We start from the raw sequence: 19049 nt of genomic DNA, 5'->3' as shown, positions 1-19049 counted from the left end.
GTATTTTGTAACCGTGACTCAACCTTCAGCTGAGGCAGAATCAGCCCAGTTAAATCCCTGGAATGTCAGCTCAGTTAAACCCCCATCCCTGTCCCTGCTGCTGATAATCAGAGGATCACAGGATCATAGAATGGCCTGGGTTGAAAAGGCCCACAGTGACCATCTGGTTCCAACCTCCTGCTGTGTGCAGGGTCACCAACCAGCAGCCCAGGCTGCCCAGAGCCACATCCAGCCTGGCCTTGAATGCCTGCAGGGATGGGGCATCCACAGCCTCCTTGGGCAACCTGTTCCAGTGCGTCACCACCCTCTGGGTGAAAAAATTCATGCTAGATACCCCAGGACCCCATGTGAGTTTCCTTGAGTGATGGGTGGCAGCACACCATATGCACAGTGCAAAAGCCATTTCACGCAGCATTGGCACAGCTGCCCAGGGAGGTGGTGGGGTCACCATGCCTAGAGGTTTTCCAGAGCTGTGGGTTGAGGCACTGAGTTTGGTTGGTGGGCATGGTGTGGTGTGCTGGGGTTGGACTTGGGGATCTTAGAGGTATTTTCCAACGTTGATGGTTCTGTGATCTCTGTTTCTTTTCAAAGGGAAGAATGACGGCTCCATTGGAGGAAAGCAGTACTTCAGGTGCAACCCAGGCTACGGATTGCTTGTGAAACCAGGCAGAGTCAAAAAGGCTGTAGGACCAGCAAGGCGACGGAGCACCGGAGTGAGGTTGCAGGGAGCGGCATCCAACGAGAACAGGAGGAGCGGCAACTTCTCTGCTTCAGCATCCAGCCTGGCTTCACTCACAGCCCTGGCTGCCAAGTCAGAAGGAGGACCCACAATTCGCATGGAGAAGAGCCAGAAAAACGCAGAGAACAGGAAATCCTGGGCGAGCTGAGAGAACGGCCTGCTGCAAAACAGCCCTGCGGCTGCGGACCCGTCTTTTAGCCTCGGGTGGCTAAAAGCAGCCCCGTGAACTTGTGGTTTGTGGCAAACACTAATGAAGGGTTTTTCCTCTGCTTTGGGTGACTGGCATGATCATTCCTTGCCTTGTCGTGGTGCTGGGTCTGCAGCCATAGTTTCCTGTTACCTGTTGTGATGCTGGGGTGTAGGGGTGACTGTGAGCTCTGCTCTCCTCCACCTCCCAGAGGAGATGTGAGTTGTTCAAATTAAGGCATGACTTCCAGTGGCTACAAAGCCCCATGCACACCTCAGTGCTTCTCTGAGCTCAGGTCCCCAAAAGAACCAATTCTGTGTAATTTTGTGAGAGCTTTATCATGTTTATCATGGTGAAAGGGCAAGATAACGATCCCAGATGGGAAGACAGCGAACATAAAACCTAATCTGGAAATGGGGAAACCCTCAAAACTCGTTTCATTTAAAAAAACAGCAGCCCTCTGGTTGTGTGGCCCAGCATCAGTGCCTGGTTTGGTTTCTTTTCCGTTGTCCTTCTGTGTAAATCAGCACAAACTTTATTGCTGATGGGAATGAGAGCAGGCCCATGACCTGCTCTGATATATTTTTTGATCCCTTCTTTTTACAGGAAAGGGAGGGGAGTCAAACACATTTTCCATCTCTGATCCATTTAATGTGTGCTCTCACCATGCTGTGCTCCTCTCACTCACAAGACCTTCCCGTTTGCTCTGTCTTTTGGGTTAGGAGAATTTCGGCAGAGATGGTGCTGAAGTGCTCCCATGTCCACAGCCCTTTGTTGGGTCTTGCCTGCTGCTCGATGCAGCATCTTGCCCAGCCTTTGGGTCTTCACCCAACCTGTGAGTTTTCATCTAGCCTTTGGATTTTCACCCAGCCTTTGGGACTTTGCTCAACCTTTTTGTCTTCACCCAACCTTTGTGTCTTCACCCAGCCTTTTTGTCTTCACTCAACCTTTGGGTTTCCGCCCAGCCTTTGGTTTTCACCCAGCTTTTCGAAGCAGAGGCTTGCTGCTCTTGTGACAGGATGAATCCAGTCTATTTATTTGTATTTATTGTGTTGAACTGAGCAAAGGTTGCGCTTTACAATCATCCACCACCCAGCATTGCTCTGAGGAGCGCAGTGCTGAGAGAGGCCCAGCTCAGTGACATGGAAATAAACCCATGAAAGAGTCTTCCCCAAACCAACCCCACCCAGAGGAGGAGGGTTGGCCTGGCTTTTATCAAACTTGATTTTATTTTTGGTAAATCTTACTAGTTTTTAACACCCTGTGGCACAGATTTCATACCTGTATATACTTGTGCACATATCTACGTACACTCATTTTTCTAACAAAGGCCACAGGCTTTTATATTCTGAGCTGTTTATATCTTGTTTAAGGAATCAGGGGGGGATTGGACAGCTTGAGCAATAGAGGTTTTATCTACTTGGGGAATATTTGGGGTGCTGAATTAGTGATTAAACTTTAATACGTATCCAGTCTCTGTCCGTGCTGCACGTGGGTATCAAAGTGCCTTAGCCATCTGGTTCAGAGGTCCAAGGGAGAGATACATTGTCATCAGAGGAGACAGGGATGCTTAGTGAAGGAGATAATTATGCTGGTTTACTGTAATTAATATCGTTTATGCAGAAGGAATAAAATTAAAATAGAAACTAATCTGTAGCTGAAATAAGTGGGATGGGTTGCAGTACGGCCAGGGATTTGTATCTCCTCTCAGCTTCTGTTAGTTTCACTCCTTCCTGGAGTTTTGTAAAGAAATCCTAATATGAAATGTTTATAGCAGCTTTTAAAGGCGTTTCTACCGTACAGTTTTTTCTCCTTTTCCTTTGCACGAAGCTCCCGTCCATGCAAGCCGAGGTGATGGGAGGAACTCAGTAATGAGGAGTTCAAATGCTCAAATTCCTGGTTTTAATGGGCACGGTCCATGCAACCAAATGGCATTTTGCTTTGGGGCGTGATGAACCTGGCAGATAGACAGACAAACCGCCCGCTGCTTCATGTGACGCCTCTCACACCGCCCTGCCTGCCTTCTGAAATCCACCTGTGATGTTTTCCTGGCCGCACTCTGCTCCGATGCGCTACACAGAGGTAGCCCACGGGAGGCAGCCCCAGCCTACGGGTGTTTGTAGTCTCAGCATTTCATTGCAGGAGTTGTCAGGGTTACCTTCACAGCGTGCTGGTATTTGGTGTCCCCTCTGGGGGGATACGAAGGGAAGAAGCTGTCTGGGTCCTCCCACACCCCATTGCTCCGCTGAGGACTGCACATCTCCAGGGCGGATAGGAAGCAGTAAAGGTGCAGCCCAAGCAGCTGGGCAGTCTTAAATATGGCTGTGGTTGGGGTGTCTGCAAACACTGGTGTGTGATAAGGGGGGTAGAGCTGCTCTGTTAGGAGCACCACATTGACTTTGGCAGAGGGAGGATTCTTCTCTTTTGCTCTGTACTTTCTTTCTGAGCTTTGAATGAAACCTCCTCACATTAATTCCACCTGCCCCCAAAAACCTGCCCCATGGGTCAGGTCCACAAAGCCAGGCACATCCACATGGGGCCATGAGGACTCTCCTGGAGGACTTCTTCATCTCCTTCTTGCTCGCCCCAACTTCCTGCCCTCTCCTCCTGCTGGTAATCCAAGTTTGGGCACAGTGAGCGCTCATCTCTCTGCTCAGAGCACCAGATAACCAGAGAACGGCCTTTTAAACCACAAGGAGATGAATTTGGTTTTATTTTTTTAACTGACAATTAGCATTAGAATAACTCTACCCTCAGCATAAAGGAGGAGGTGCTCTTAACTGGAATAGCCCAGCGGCTGAGGCTGGCACGTTAATAGCTATGCATATTTCCCAAGGTTTTTCATGCACTTTATATACAGGGAGGGAGAATATTTTAAAGCAGGAACTGTGATTCGTTGTGATTCGAGTTTCTCATCTGCTGTGTTTGCTCAGTTCTGTGAGCTCATATGGAATCTGGGAGCAGAGCTGTGTGTGGGTCTGAGATGCAGCAGTGGGATTGAGGCACACGGTGGCATTTGCTGCAGGCAGCCCAGGTTGTGCTTTGGGAAGGATGTACTGTGAGTTTTCTCCAGCCAAGCCAAGACTTTGTACTGTATGGTGCTCCTGACTCTCCTGGTGTTCTGATCTTGTCCCAGGTAATACCTGCTCAGTTGAAGGGCCTTGGCTCTTTGCTTGTCAGCAGTGTACTTTAGTTGAGGAAGATAGAAATGATTCCTGCATGGCAATATTGCCCATATCCTTAAGAAAGAATCATAGAATCATAGAAGGCTTTGCCCTGTGTCTCTTCCCCTGCTGCTCAGCCTCAGAGGCTCAGCATCACTGTGCTCTGCTACAAGCTGAGAACCCCACCTCGTTCTGTCTCACTGGTCATCAAAACCCAAACCCATCCAAAACCATCCCGGGCGTCACAAAGCGCTGCTCACACCGCCAGGGAGCTGTCCAAGAGTCCTTCCTGTCCTGACACGCGTGTTGTCCTTACTCTGGTACTGGCAGTTCTTTGCACAACAGGTTCAGTGTTTGCAGTGCCTTATCCCTGGGTCAGCAAGTAATAAAACAACACGGTGGGCTCAGCCTGACCTGGAGTCTGCGTAGCTTGTAGGAAGTGATGCTACACCAAGGCGCAGACGAGTTATGCTCCCCTCGAGCAGGAGTCGCAGTCAGTGTTGCGCTCCTACATCCCCTTCAGCCCTCCCTGCTTTGGGTTCTCGCTCTGTGCCCTCCTGGCAGTTCTCACCTACAGGGCACCGGGGGTTTCCCTTTTCCACCCCCACTAACGCCCGTCGTGTCTTGGGAGCCTCTCCCAGCTCATCTTTCTGTTGATTTCTTTTGTAAATGTAGTGGCTGTGTATATAAGGAGTGGCTATTTACCCTGCGGTGTCGTTACGTGTTGATTGGTGTACTTTAAATGAGCTAAAATCCAAAGACACTTTGTAATGAGCTGTAAAGTTTTTAATTATTTCTGTACAATACTAAATTGTAATATTGTGTTATATATGCAATGCAGCCTGCAGTACCTAAATAAACCTCTTCTTTGGAACCTATAAGCCTACACTTTGTTATCTTGTGAGCATCACCAAAACTTTCAGATGCATTCGGGGCATCACGATGTGAGTGCTGATGTTTGAGGGTGATGAGATACATCGCTGTAATCTCACACAGGTCTCTTGCCTTGTTCCTTGCTGTGCAGGGGTCTCCCCATTGATACACACAGCACAGCTGGCCCCTCACCTCCCTCCTCTTTGAGGTTTCAGGCATCAGCCCTTCTGGAGGCACTGGGGCTGTTGGTGCCCATCCTGCCCTTGGTCACAGCAGTCAGTTCACTTTTCCCTTTGCTCCTCAATGTGGAGTCCCCTTCCTGCTCCAGGTTCCCAATGGCATCTTCACAGCCCCATGTTGGGCTCCCACCACTACACCCAGCACCCCAGCAGCATGCAGTGCAATCTTTGGCACTCATCCCCTTTTATTACCATTGCTAACAAGCAGCAGCCTTTGGGCCCAGCTCTCGCCTGTTTGTTTCTACAATTCCTTACCGAAAGTCGTTCAGCAGAGGATATTTTTATCGGTGCCTTGCAATCAGTGCACAGAAATGCAGCTGCCTGTTGGGTTTGTTTTTTTTCCTAACGTCAATCTCCTTTCATGTCGTACCTTCAGAAAAAGGAAGAAACACCAACCTTGTGCTGGAGGACGGGCGCCTTTTGAAGTGCCGGTACTTTGAGAACCGCTCTTCCCAAAGGTGGTTCCCGCAGCAGCACCGCGCTGCTCTGTGTTCTGCAGCCAGAGCTGCCTTCAGAAGGCAGCCAGCAAAACGAGCGGGGGGAACAAACGCCCCACAAAGAATTGCCTCCTCCACTGCCTCCCGCCAATTAGCAGCGCTCTCACGGCCCTCACCTGTCCCCGTGCTCTTTGTCAGAATGGAACTGCCAAATGCCAGCTGGAAATGGCAGTTTGGGGCAGGACACAAACAGCCCCACACCTTTGGGTCCCCACACATTCATAGAAGCGTATCATAGAATCATAGGATGGCCTGGGTTGAAAAGGAACACAATGATCATCCGGTTCCAACCCCCTGCTGTGTGCAGGGTCACCAACCAGCAGCCCAGGCTGCCCAGAGCCACATCCAGCCTGGCCTTGAATGCCTGCAGGGATGGGGCATCCACAGCCTCCTTGGGCAACCTGTTCCAGTGCGTCACCAACCTCTTGGTGAAAAACGTCCTCCTAATATACAACCTCAGCCTCCCCTGTCTCAGTTCAAAACCATTCCCCCTTGTCCCATCACTATCCAGTGTTCCCCATCTTCTCCAAGAAACAAAGTGGAAAACCCAGGAATTGGAGGCCGTCGCTCATCCTCCCACGAGTTCATTTCCCCCTTTTTGAAGCTGTAGGGATGTTTTCTGTTGCTCCAGGGCTGCCACCCCCCTCAGACAAAAAGCACCATCGGAGCCAGCCGTCCTTGTTGAGTTATACATTTTTATTTTCTAAGAGGTACAATACTAAAATAAACACAAATTAAAAAAAAGTTTTATTAAAACAAAACTGTACAAAAAAGCAGTTATACTACATTTTAATTACAGAACAGTCTACTGTCCAAAAGGCACTAATCCAGAATAGGAGATACAATGATACAGGACTCATTTTAACTAGTTTAATCAATACAATAGAGCACTTGTTTCTCTTGTCCATTCACATACAGAAACAAGGACTTTTGCTACAGTCATTACACACTGTTATAAATATGAGCCCAACGTGGAAAGGTGCAGCATCGCTCTCCCTGGGCCAGAATTCGGTTCAGACAATGTCAGAAATTGAAACAAAACCAAAAAGAGCACAAAGGGCACGAGGGAAGGAGCCGATACTTCTGCAGCACCTCCTGCCTGAGGAAGATGGGACCAACATGAACCGTCACCTTCCTTCTGTGGAGGGGAGCACACAGAAAGGACCCATTATTTGCCTCCAAGGTTTGCAGCAAGGAAGGAGAAGGGAAATTGAGATCACCCAAACTGCAGAGCTTTGTGTTGTTCTCCACCACAGCCTGATCTACACAGCTCTGCCTGCAGTTCTCCACTTTGAACTCATAAGGACCAACACCAAGTGACAAAACGACTCTCCTCTCTCCTTGCAGCAAAACACGGAGCAGATTCACTCACAGAATTGCTCAGGTTGGAAAAGACCTTCAAGATCATCGTGTCCAACCACAATCCAACCATCCTGCCCTAACCAATGACCCTCCACTAAACCACGTCCCTGAGCGCCGCATCCAAAAGGCTTTTAAGCACACCCAGGGCTGGATCAGCATCTGGCAGCTAAACGCAGAGACTGAGAGAAGACCTCAGAAAAAACTCTTCCTGAACATCAGCACCTTCACTGGAAGGGCGCCGAGCCGTCAGGACAGGGACGCCACGGCTGCTCCACCACCCGCTGCAACGCACGCAGCTCGCACCAGAGCCCCACCAGCACTGCTGCCCATCCACCCTCCCTACAGCAAACCCAGCTGTGGGGATGGTGGTGCTGCACAGCATTGCACTGCAGCTCGCTGGTGGTACCTGAGATTCGTTCCCTGTGACACATGGCACCGCTCCCCCGCCTCGACTGCCTGTTTACTGCTCATCCTCCCTCCCAGTCTGCGCTGCTGCTCGTTTCTTCCCTGAAATTCCAGGCTGAGGACCACAGCAAAGATACTGCAGAGAACGGGTGGCAAACAGGAACGCACGGCGCACCCACTGAACGCCAGGGATGTACGTACCCTGTGGGCTGAGCGGGCCAGCCGCGGTGAAGAGCATCACCCAGTGAGACAGGAGAGGGGTGGGATGCGGCGGGAGAGGGATACTGCACCTTTGGAACAGTGTCATACACAGAAGACAAAGACAGGCATCTGGATGTTAACAAAAATAAGTAACGAAGAAATATGATTAAACAAAATCTCTTCTCACATCATCCTATACTACATCCTCCTTCTGCTTAGCAGAAAATTGTACGTACACAAAAATACAAATACACAATTTTGTAGAACAGTCTGATTTTAATATATTTATATATATTTATATTTATATGAGTGGCAGGTTAGTTCATTATATAGAGCTTTTTGCACTTTTGGCTCATACGCAACAAGGCTTTATAAATTCAGCTTTAGCTTTCATTCAGGTTTTATAGCTTCTTGAACATTTGTTTTCACATGTAAAGCAGCATCCAATTTGCAAGAGGAGTTGGTGGTGGCTACAGCAAGGATCGGGTCACGGGGTTATTTGGGGATGGGGGGAATATACATTCCAGTGTGTGCGCGCGCCAGTGCTCATGTAAAACAGAACAGAGTGAAGGTGTGACTCCAGGATACCGTGTTTACCTCTTGAGGTAGGCACAACACCAACAGCAGATGAGACACAGGGGCGACTCGCGGCAGGGCACGCAGCATGGGGAAGGACATGGGTAGAGGCGGCGGCAAAGGGACGGACCTGCGGGAGCGCTGGGAGCCACGGGACCAGCAGAGCTGGAGCAGCTCATCCCGACTTATCGATGCGTTTGGAGACGTGGGGAGGAACTGCAGGGGGCTGCAGCTGCCCCGCACGCATGAGACCACAACTACTTGCATTCACCAGAGTGTTCTGAGGCGCACTACCAGCCTGGCACTCCCATCCCAACGCGACAGCGGAACAAAACGGGGGTGCACAAAACCCCCAAATGGAAATCCCAACCCCCAGCATGTCACAGAGAGCCCGGGGACTTGGCTTTTCTCATTCTCTTTCTGTGCCCCCCGTACTGTTCCGCTGCCTTTTCACTTCTGGGTCGGACACACTCGCTGCTAGGCTCCTTTCAATTACGGCCACCACTATCGACAATCACTTTGTTTAGGAAAAAAATCACAGTTAACAGAAAAAAAAGGCATCTCTGGAGCAGGGGGACAGCACTACATCCAACCGTCTGTGTGTGCTATGGGCTCCACCAGAACTTTGTTCTCATCAGCGCCCCAGCAATGGATTCTCCTTTGATCACTGCTTTTACCAACACCCATCAACATCCTACAAGCTCCCATTCTGTTCTCTGCACAAGAGATGTCCTCACGGCTTCTCTTGCCAACAGCATTTCCTGGGCTTTCCCAACTCACATGTAATTAAGTTGTCAAGGTGAAAACAATGCTTTGTTACTCATGAAAAATAAAACATCTACGTATGGGTTGCTTTCATTTTTGGAACCCTCCAGTGGTACCAACACATCTTACCAGCCTTCCCTTATTGTATTTCCTTTCGCTATGTTCACAAGAAATTCTTCAATGCAATTCTTCAAATTAGTATTGATCTCTTGTTTTACCCACTTAAAATCCTCATTTTTACAAGGCTTGTTACCACCTGCCAATCATTACATTATTCTGACAAAATGTTTAGCAGGTGCCACTCTAACAAGCCTAGAAATGATTAAGAATAAAGGAAGAAACCACCTCTGTGATTCCAAGAAGGGGTTATTATGGATATCAGCCACTGCCACCCAGAACCTCAGATGTAGGGCTATCCAGATAGGAGATGAATGCACGAAGCCATTTGCATCTGGAATCCCACAAGCAGTTTCCTACTAAATTCTGCCCAAGCTTCCCCCTCCCTCCCACCCACCCTAAAGCAGAGATTGCCACGGTTTGGCTGTTAAGAAGTTCCCCACCGACAAGTTTTAGGTTGGAGAATGAGGGGAGCAGCACGAGGAAAGGGATTTCTTCCCTGCTGGATTCTGCAGGGCTGCAGACTCCCACTGCTCCTCCGGAGGGAGCGCAGCGAGGGCTCTGTTCTTAGGAGGGAATGAGGTCTAATCCTATTTCTCCAGCTCACTCTGGAGTCCTGTTACTCACTTAGGCACTTTTTAAATCGACGCTAAGAAAAAAAAAAAATAATAATTTTAAAAGTACTGCACATATTTCACACTTCCCGGGCTTTTACGAGCCTTGGGAAGATCACAGAGACCAAGGGGGAGACAGCCAAGGCCATCTGTCAAAAAAACAGTGCTCCCCGTGGACATAACCCACTTCTAATTGCCACCCTTTGACAGAACTGCTGTTGAACTAAACCTGGTTTGAATCTGTCACTCCCGCACCATCCCTAAGGTAGAAGCCTGTCCTTGTGCCCACGATGACAGCACTCTGTCATGCAGGGTGCAATGCCTGACTTCCATCTTCTCTCCCAGTGAGAGCCCTCAGCCCCAGGAGCCACCTTGATGGTGCAGGAGGGAGGAGCTGCTGCTACTGCATTTGGAATGGCGCTGCTAATGCTACGGCAGGGTCCCAGCACAGAAGGATTTCTGCTTCATGGTTTGTATGGCAATGGGGATGAAATGCAACACGACCCCTCTCCAAAGAACACGCAGGGCTCTGGCCCCAGAGATCCGGGAAATAAGTCAAAAGCTTCAAGTCTCAACACGAATTCGTGCACAAGCCAAAAAGGATGAAAGTTTAGTGGATAATGCTGAAAGATGGGAACTTCAAAATCCAATCCATTTTCATTACCATATCTATTTAGAGAAGTCCTTTCAGTTCAAGTTTTTTTCTTTTAAATCACCTTCAAATGTAAAACAACTTAAAAAAAAAAAAAAAGGTGGCAACATGCTAACCAGGGAAAACAACTGCATCCATTCATACTGCTTCCAGTATTAAGTGCAAGCAAAACAGCAAAGAAAAGCAACGTTACTGCCTTGTCCCTCTGCTGACTGTGGTCCAACACTTGCAAACAAACCATTTCACATGGGAGGCTGCGATGAATAACCTGCTGCAAAAGGACTGAATTTATGAGCTCTATTTGTCTGTTTTAAATGGTCAGAGTGAACTCTGGAGATTGTTTCATAGTTATACTTTACTGTGGACAATATATATCTGAACTTCAAGTAGGCAACTGATACAGTGCCATCTAATAGGCAAAAGGAAAGATGAATCTGTGTCAACTTGGATGGAAGCGTTAAAGGAATTAGAAAACACCTATCTATAAATACACTGCTTGAAGTGTGAAGGTAATAAAGTGCCTGTAGAGAAAAAAGACAAGAATGAGAAATGGTAAGAATGAAATTAAAATGGCAGAAGTCACGGAAGATGGATAAAGGGAACAGAAAGCAACAAGTTCTTCCTACCAGGAGGGGGAGAGGCAACAGACACCAAAGAACATAGAACTAATCAGAAAGGTAAACCTGAGCACCGAAATCATGTGCAAGAAACATCAAATTAGTTTGTTAAGAACAGCTGTATCTGTGACACACCTGCATTTCCCCAAGCTATTTGCTAGAATATCACGGAGTAGCTACTGAAGTGCAAGGCCCAATACTACCAGTCTTCCCAGTTAAAAAAGGAAAAAAAAAAAAAAGCAAAAAAAAAAAAAAAGCCAAGAAGACAGTCCAAATATTAATTAAAAAAAATCATACTTACTTAGAAGTTACTGTTACCCTGCTTTGGCAATCTAAGCATCAAAAGTGAAGAGAGGAAAGGGAGGAGTGCTGCCAAGTCGCCGTGCTGAAAACGCCCCGGGTCCTTCAGCGAGTGAACAGCTCAAAGGAGTTCAAAAACCTCAACTTCGGTATTGTGCCAGACTGGTTTGTTATCAGCATGGAAATCACATCCATTGCTTAGCTGGAGACCAGACAAACACCAAGCTCAGGTCAGAGCAAGTCTGTGTAAGAAAACCATCCGTAAAACAGGTAAAATAGGATTATTGGGGTGTGAAAGAGCTTGGATGAAAGACAAAAGAAACACAACAACAGTTTGGGACGGTAATGTGTGACAAATTCGGTACCAGCAAGTATCAGCTTCAGAGGAAAGTGAGAGGCTCAGAGCAGCTGAAGGAAGTATAGCTCAAATACTTGTCTGGAATTCCCTCAAGGAAACAGAGGCTCAGGATAGGAAATCATTTCAAGAGGAGAGATGAGTTTAGCAAGAAGACTTCTGGTGGCTGTGATATTTTTGAAGCACTCTGGCAACAGATAAAAGCATTCGTATCAACAGTTCCTTGAGGCACTGCAGCTACAGGAAACAGTCACGACCAATCAACACTTTTTCATGTGCAATAATGTGAGGTGGAATGTACCTGGGTAGCAGTAAAAAGTGTCACGACTGAGATTCGTGCACCCAGATGCTCATACAGTGAATTTAGGATTAGAAATTCAGATCGACCTGCTCTGGATTTTGGTTGGAGTCTTCTTTGTTTGTATATAAGAAGTGGAAATAATGGTTGAAAAGAATGATGTTCCAGAGCTACCATAGCTGCTGAACATTGACGGGTATGGAAGTATGCATTGCTGTTTCAGTAGGACAGATGAGCAGAATTTGTAAGAAACTGAAGCAAATCTAAGTAATACGGCAGCATACAATAAACCACCTTCTATCAAAACGTTTGTCTGATTCTCATCATGGCAGAAATACAAAGGGTAAAAAGGTTTTTAACATACATAAGTGGAACTTGATGTGGTTTAGAAACATAAGGCACAACTTTTCCTCTGATGGAAAGTCATACATTTTAAAAGAGTTCTTACTGTAGAGAACCACTCTACTACTCAAATCTCAACGAATTATTAAATACTATGAACAAGTTATAGCTGTAAGAGTAGAAGTCTACCTCTTTGGAATCATAGTTTAGCAATTAAGGCCAGAAGGGACCGATCTACCAACTAAAAGGAGACCCTGCACATTACATGAGCTTCCATGCCTGACACAAACTCCATTCTGCTTCATCCAGCCATTCGGAACTCATCTAGGTCTATCTAAACTCAGATCACTCGAAGGATGCAGACAGGTGGAATGCTCCCATGGCTACTTTTCATGCCAAAATCTTACCAAACCTTCTGAACACATGGCAGCTCAAATGTGCCTGCCAATGGAGACTCTCTGTCATTTGGCCTTGAAAAGATCTGCTTACTTGCCATGAAGTATAAATTTGCACCCTGGTATGGAAAAAAACTGGTCAAAGAGTTGATATTCTGAGTTCTTGGCTCTGGTTAGCTCCTGAAGGACATTTTCAGCACCGTCACCACAGCACTGCTAGAGACAGATAGCAGCAACGTTACCAGCAAACAGACTTAAAATACAATAATAACTAAAAAAATGCAAAGTCAAACATACTTTGAGGAATACAATATATGCTCGATATCATTTCTGGAATATATTGGGTGAGAAATATTAATTGATAATTTAATTATGTCTTTGTCAGTGATTTGATGGATAAAATTTGTCAGTAAAATGTGTTTTTAAATCTCAAATGACCAGCCATCTCAGAAGGCTGGTGCCAACCTCTTAATTACAGAGGTGGTTTATTTAAGCTACATATGCCATCTTGCCATAACATGGAAGACTTTAATTACTTAAGGAGAAGAGATGGGAGAGAAGGAAGGAAGATGAATTGAGGCCAGTAGCAGCAGCAAGTTAGTGTCTAAAAATTCCTGTCCTAGGAAAGAAATTCCTACCATTGCTACTGTGAGTGTAAGTACCACCAGAGGGGATGGTACTGGAAGAACTAAGTACCCAAGACCCATAGGTCTGTTCTGAACCACAGTGACAATGGATGAGATTTGCAGATGTAACTCCATAAAGAAGCTGAAAAGTAACCGAAGGATTTAGGTAAGAGCCTAAATAAGTTAAGATCCTAATTTCTTTGCAAATCTGTTAAGTTAGGAACCTGCTATCTTTCCTAAATTTTACTAACTCCATATATGCATCTTTACACACCAAAAAGCTTCAGAAACTCATCTCATAAGTGGCTACAGCAGTACTTTATCACAATGGAATATGGTCAAGAAGTTGACAGGCAAACATGGAGCACAAGCTCTGCAGGGCTAAAGGCAGATCCACAGATACTGTTTTTCACAAAGAACAGAACAGAAAGGCACACAACACTCCATGACAAATGCTTTTGCAGAATCTGGCAGTGTATCATGGCAACATTATGATGTTCGTGTAGGTCACCAGCACAGCTCCTCTCCTGCAGTATAGCAGGATAATGTCCAGCCAAGTACCCAGCTGCAGCTCTTTTGAGATTTCTTAAGGAAAAGGTGAGTTAGCTTGTAATGCCAGACCATATCATACCACAGAATCATGGAATGGCTTGGGTTAGAAGGGACCTTACAGACCATCTAGTTCCAACTTTCTGCCATCCGTCAGGTCAGGACACTGCAGACAACTTCAGGACAATGCAGCTATACCCTTAGCAACAACCACTGGCAAGGCTTCCACACTGAGAGCATACAGAAGACGTGCTGACACAGAAGAGCCAGATACAGGCTCCAACTTGGAAACTGAAGGCTAACTGCAACTGGCATTCTCCACCTGTGGGCACGGTGAAAATAGCATGAGAAAATCAGTGGAGTCCCAGACTACGGCTAAACTGCTTTACCATCTCCACAACCAGGTGACAAATCAAGAAGAACTAAACCAGAACGCAGGGTGATCTGTAATCACACAGCCAAACAATTAAATGTTAACTTTACTTCTAAAACCCATTAAGAAGAAATAAATACCCAAAAGCATAAAAGGAAGAGAAGTAGTTTTGCATAGAAAACCAAACTCTGTTTCAGCCCCTGCTGCTAGAAGTTACCATTAGGACCAGGTCATTATTAAAGTTTACGAAGTATAGCTGTTCCAAATGTCACCCAGTAATGCTGGTACTAAAGAAAATTAGGGGGCGGAAGATCTCCTGTTTTCAATCACAGAAAGACAGAAATCCTTTTAATTATGACCATGCCAATCCACATCTTTCTAAAGCAGCTAATTACATGTCAGGAGGACACCCAGCCATTCCAAAGAGCTGCCATTACTTTTCCTGCCATACTCTTACACATTTATCTACCCATCCCAATTACCCTGCCTGTATTCTGAAAGGACTCGGCAGAAGCATGCTGGATGTTTTGATCAGAATGCACCCGCTTCCATTTATAAGAATAGGGGATAAATGGTGCAGACAGCCTTGTGCCAAGCCAGCTGAGAGTGGGATGCACTGTACATACAGAGCATCAGGGGCCATTACACAGCTCGCTCCACTTTCATGAGTTGGGTTCACTCATGATGAAGCCATTGGCTGGAGCACTCCAAAGCTCTCTGCAAAGAACAGGGCAGAGCACAGCACTGCAGTAGTCAAACCAATCAGCCAGTTTTCTTGATCAGCGTGGCTAAATGTATTATGAGTTTTCCCCCCCACACACACCTAAGATGGAGAATCCTCTATGACATATCACCCAAATACTACACTGATACGCACACCTTAAACATCACAGACTGAGTCTCAAAGTAATAATAAAAAATGGTTTACTTGTTCCAGCAAGTACGAGCTAGGGAATGATCTGTATTCTCATAAGGAGCATGTGACAGAGGGACCTTAACAAAACGAGTACAGTTTGTACTGATTGTCATAACTATGTCAATGCCATCGTCGCTACTGCATCACCTCTGCCAAATGGACGGCGACATGAAAACAGGCGTGAACAAACAATTCCAAGCTATTTTTAAGAGACAAAACCTAAGGCCAAGGTTAGCAACGAACAACTCTTGGGAGGTTAGAATTTTTCTCCCTAGATTTGTTCCACTGGTGCAACAGAGAATAATTTCATGTATTTAATCTTATTTAAATTTGCTGGACAAAAACCAACATCAAAACGCTGTCCCCTTGCTGACAGTCCTCAAGATCATCTCATCCACTTTTTTAGTTACAACACAATTCTCACAATGGAGAAAAATATCTTTAGTCAATTTTAAATTTGAATTTATAGCTGTCGCCCCTACAATGCCTCTTTTCCTTTTTTTTTTCTTCAATGTGCAATATCTTTAATTGGACAGCTCTAATCCCATTTATTAGACAACATGAATAGACACTAAAATGAGGGGTTTGGGGCGATGCTTTTCAGCTTGCCAAATGCCCGTTGGCCAGTAGCTGCTTCAAGATCCTGAGTAAAAATCCCAGCTGCAAAAAGGGGAAAGCTTTATTGTGGACTTTCTCTGCAACTCTTCTCCTTGGGAACTGGGCGGTACCTCTGGTCAGGCCATCTACCTTCCCTCCCAAGAAGTCACAGTGAAGAAGTTACTCCTCAAACTTCCATTCAATTAGCCAGGATTGTGATATGATCCCAATTACTCCTACTAAGAGGCATTTAAACACACAAGACCTGCAGCTGTCTAATAACAAGCATACGTTAGGTCAGTAACACAAAGCGAGTTTTTTCAAGACCAATCCTGCCAATAAAGATTCCTGCCAAATGAGAAATGCTACATGAAACTCAACATTATTGCCTACAAGCTGAAAATTTTGCTCAAAATAATCTTACCAAGTCAAAGAACTTCAAAGAGTTCAAGAGCTACTTGGGTGGGAAGCCCTGTCTAACATAAGAGCAAAGCTTATTTTGACACTAAAATTTGCTGGTAATTATTCAATGAACTTGAAAGAAGCTGATGGACCCAGGGGAATGAGGGCTACACATTGATGTAGCTGGAACAGGCGGAGGAACAGAAAACTTCTGGTAAGAAATTTATTATCTGAAATGAGAAGAATTCCAGGCATAAAGGGGGGAAAAAAAGTTCCCCTACTAACCACCCACAGCTCAGTATTGAACCTTCATAATTTACAGTGAAATGCCTGAATCCAGATCCGATATTACACACAGTGAAAAAGAACCCCGCCATTTTAGAGGCTGCCATTTCGAGTTGCAGCTCTTATACCAGCTCTGGTTTGGCAGTTTTATCTATGTGAAATCCTGCTCCCAGCACCACGTATCTCTGCGTGACTCAGCGACCTGGTGGATGCAGCAGAATCACGCAATCATAGAATCACAAGGTTGGAAATGACCTGCCAGATCACCTAGTGCAACCATCCTCCCATTACCATTGCTACCACATTGTCCTACCAGCACAAAGCTTGCATTCTACTTCTCTGCAAGCAGCATCTCCCCACAGAGGGGATCTGAGAATCTTGAACTCATCCGCACGTTCCCTGCACCTTAAAGACAGGAGTGACACTTGGGATAGTGACTCCACGCTGTTCCATATTAGTGAACACCATCGTGATCTGTCTTTGTATGTTTTTCTATTATTATTATTTTTGTCTAGCAACAGCCAACAGCCAACACGTAAGGAAATAACATGAGGCTCCAAGGGAGTGCAGAAGATCTAGGCTACCAAACTAAACCTTCTGACAATCATCATGTGAAGATTTCCTGAACCAAAAAATGTTAGCATATCACAGCAGTCAACAGTGGGCTTCATTTGAGCATAATTTCTCCTCTGATACGTTCAGGTATGTGAAATTCTTCAAGTCTACACTCACAGCAGCAAGACAATGAAAGTTCCTCTCAAAGGCAAAAACGCATCTACAGCACAAATGTTATTAAAACACGGAGAGCTTACAAGCTCAGTGTTAGCCATTGAATGAAACAAACTAATTCAAATATCCCTGAAGAACTGTGTAAACAGAGCAAATAATTAATGAGACTTATTCCTTATGGCTTGATTAGAACCTGGAGCCAGACTCTACAAATAAAGCTCATCTATATTAGGGAAAGACAGAACTTCTTAACAGTAGGCAAAATAACAGAATTTCTTTAAACAAATGAACATGTACAGCTGAGAACTGAGAAACTCCCCAACCTGAGCAGGTTTGTAAAGAATCACACAAAGCCTGCTCCAAAAATAATGCCTCCTATTTTATGATGATGGCCCACAACATGGGTGACAATAAAACAGCACCCAATGACACTCATCAAAGCTTGCTGAACATTAATGGAGATAAAACAGTGGCTGTAAGCACAGTGAGGCGTCAGGCAATGGTATCATCACCGTGAGACCGAGTCAAATGGCAGCACATGGGCTGGTGACATGTGAATTTCCCACTGAAGAAAAACTTTCAGGCCACAGCTCTCAGAGGGTGAAGTGCTGTGCACAGCCATTGGGATAGGAAAGGGGATCGTTCTGGATTTCCTGGAACCTGGATAAATGATCAACTCAGACGGTTACGTCACAACACTGACTAAGCTGAAGGCTTGAACTTCCAGAGTCAGGCCAGAGAAGATGACATTTTCTTGCAATATGATAATGCCAGGATCCATATTAGTTCGAAGACCATGGAGCACACAGCCATTCTTGGTTGGCCTATCCAATGGCACCCTGCACAGTCCAGATTTGGCACCTTCTAACTTCCATCTCTTCTGGCTGATGAAAGATGGACTGCATGGGTAACAATTTCCTGATAACAATCCCATCACAGCAGCTGTGAAACAGGGGACCACCTCCACTGGTACTGATTTTTACAAGTGCAGCATTGAGGCTCTTATTCATCACTGTCAAAAAGACATAGCTAATGGTGGTGGCTATGCTGAAAAAACACTGTTTTGTAGCAGAGGATTTTCTCTATCAAACAGTGTTATTGTGCTCTTCGTCTCTGTTGTAGTTTCCATGAAAATAAACAGGAGGCATTACTTTTGGAACAACACATAAAGAATAATTTGGGTCGGAAGAAACCTCTGGAGGTCTCTGATCCAACCCCAGGTCTTGTCCAGTTGAGTTTTGGATATCCCCAAGGACGGCTTTTTCCACTGCCCTTCTTGGCCCCTTTCTTACCACCCTCAGCATGAAAATATTCCTCTGAAAATTCCATCTGGAATTTTCCTTAATGCAATTTGAGCCCATTGCTCTCAGTCTTTTTCTATGTACCTCTGAGAAGAGCCTGGCTCTGTATTCACTATACTGTATTCACTGCTGATTAGAACAATTAAAGAGCAAAATAAGATCTCCCCAGAGCCAATCCAAACAATCCCAGCTCTCTCAAACTCCCACCACGTTACATGTGCTCCAACCTTCTCATCTCAGCAGCTGTATGATGGATTTACCCCTGTCCAAAACTGACCACAATACTCCAGATAGGCTCCCAGAAGTGAAGAGCAGAGGGGACTTATTGCTTTCCTTGCTCTGCCGATGGCTCTTCCTAATGAAATTCCTTTATCACAACAAGGGTGCACTGCTGACTCAGGACCAACCCGCTCATGTCCAACATATGAGTAATGGGATTATGCTATAACAATATCTATGCTTGTAGTGTATTAGATGTCTCTACAACTCAAGGCCATCAATGAGTAATGTCTGCTTGCTGCTATGTTATTATTTCCTTTATCAACTCATAATGCTTTTGTAACTATCCGGGAT

The 19049-nt window shown here is 45.7% G+C and overlaps 1 protein-coding gene across 10 annotated transcripts in view; it reads left to right on the top strand.

Annotated features, from left to right (window-relative positions):
• KIF13B (kinesin family member 13B) overlaps positions 1-4968 on the top strand; it is a 112049-nt gene extending 107081 nt beyond the window's left edge. For 9 of the 10 annotated variants that reach the window (XM_015859718.3, XM_015859716.3, XM_015859712.3 and 6 more), the window contains one exon: positions 592-4968. In XM_015859718.3, coding sequence (XP_015715204.2) covers positions 592-887 — 296 coding nt within the window. In that variant the 3' untranslated portion in view covers positions 888-4968. The remainder of the gene's footprint in view (positions 1-591) is intronic. The other variant, XM_015859720.3, reaches the window with a different exon arrangement.
• The last annotated feature ends 14081 nt before the right edge of the window (positions 4969-19049 follow it).

Source organism: Coturnix japonica, chromosome 3 (assembly GCF_054131305.1).
Source record: "Coturnix japonica strain WE chromosome 3, WE-NBRP24, whole genome shotgun sequence".
Lineage (NCBI taxonomy): Eukaryota > Metazoa > Chordata > Aves > Galliformes > Phasianidae > Coturnix > Coturnix japonica.
This window is presented reverse-complemented; position numbering and strand designations above follow the sequence as displayed.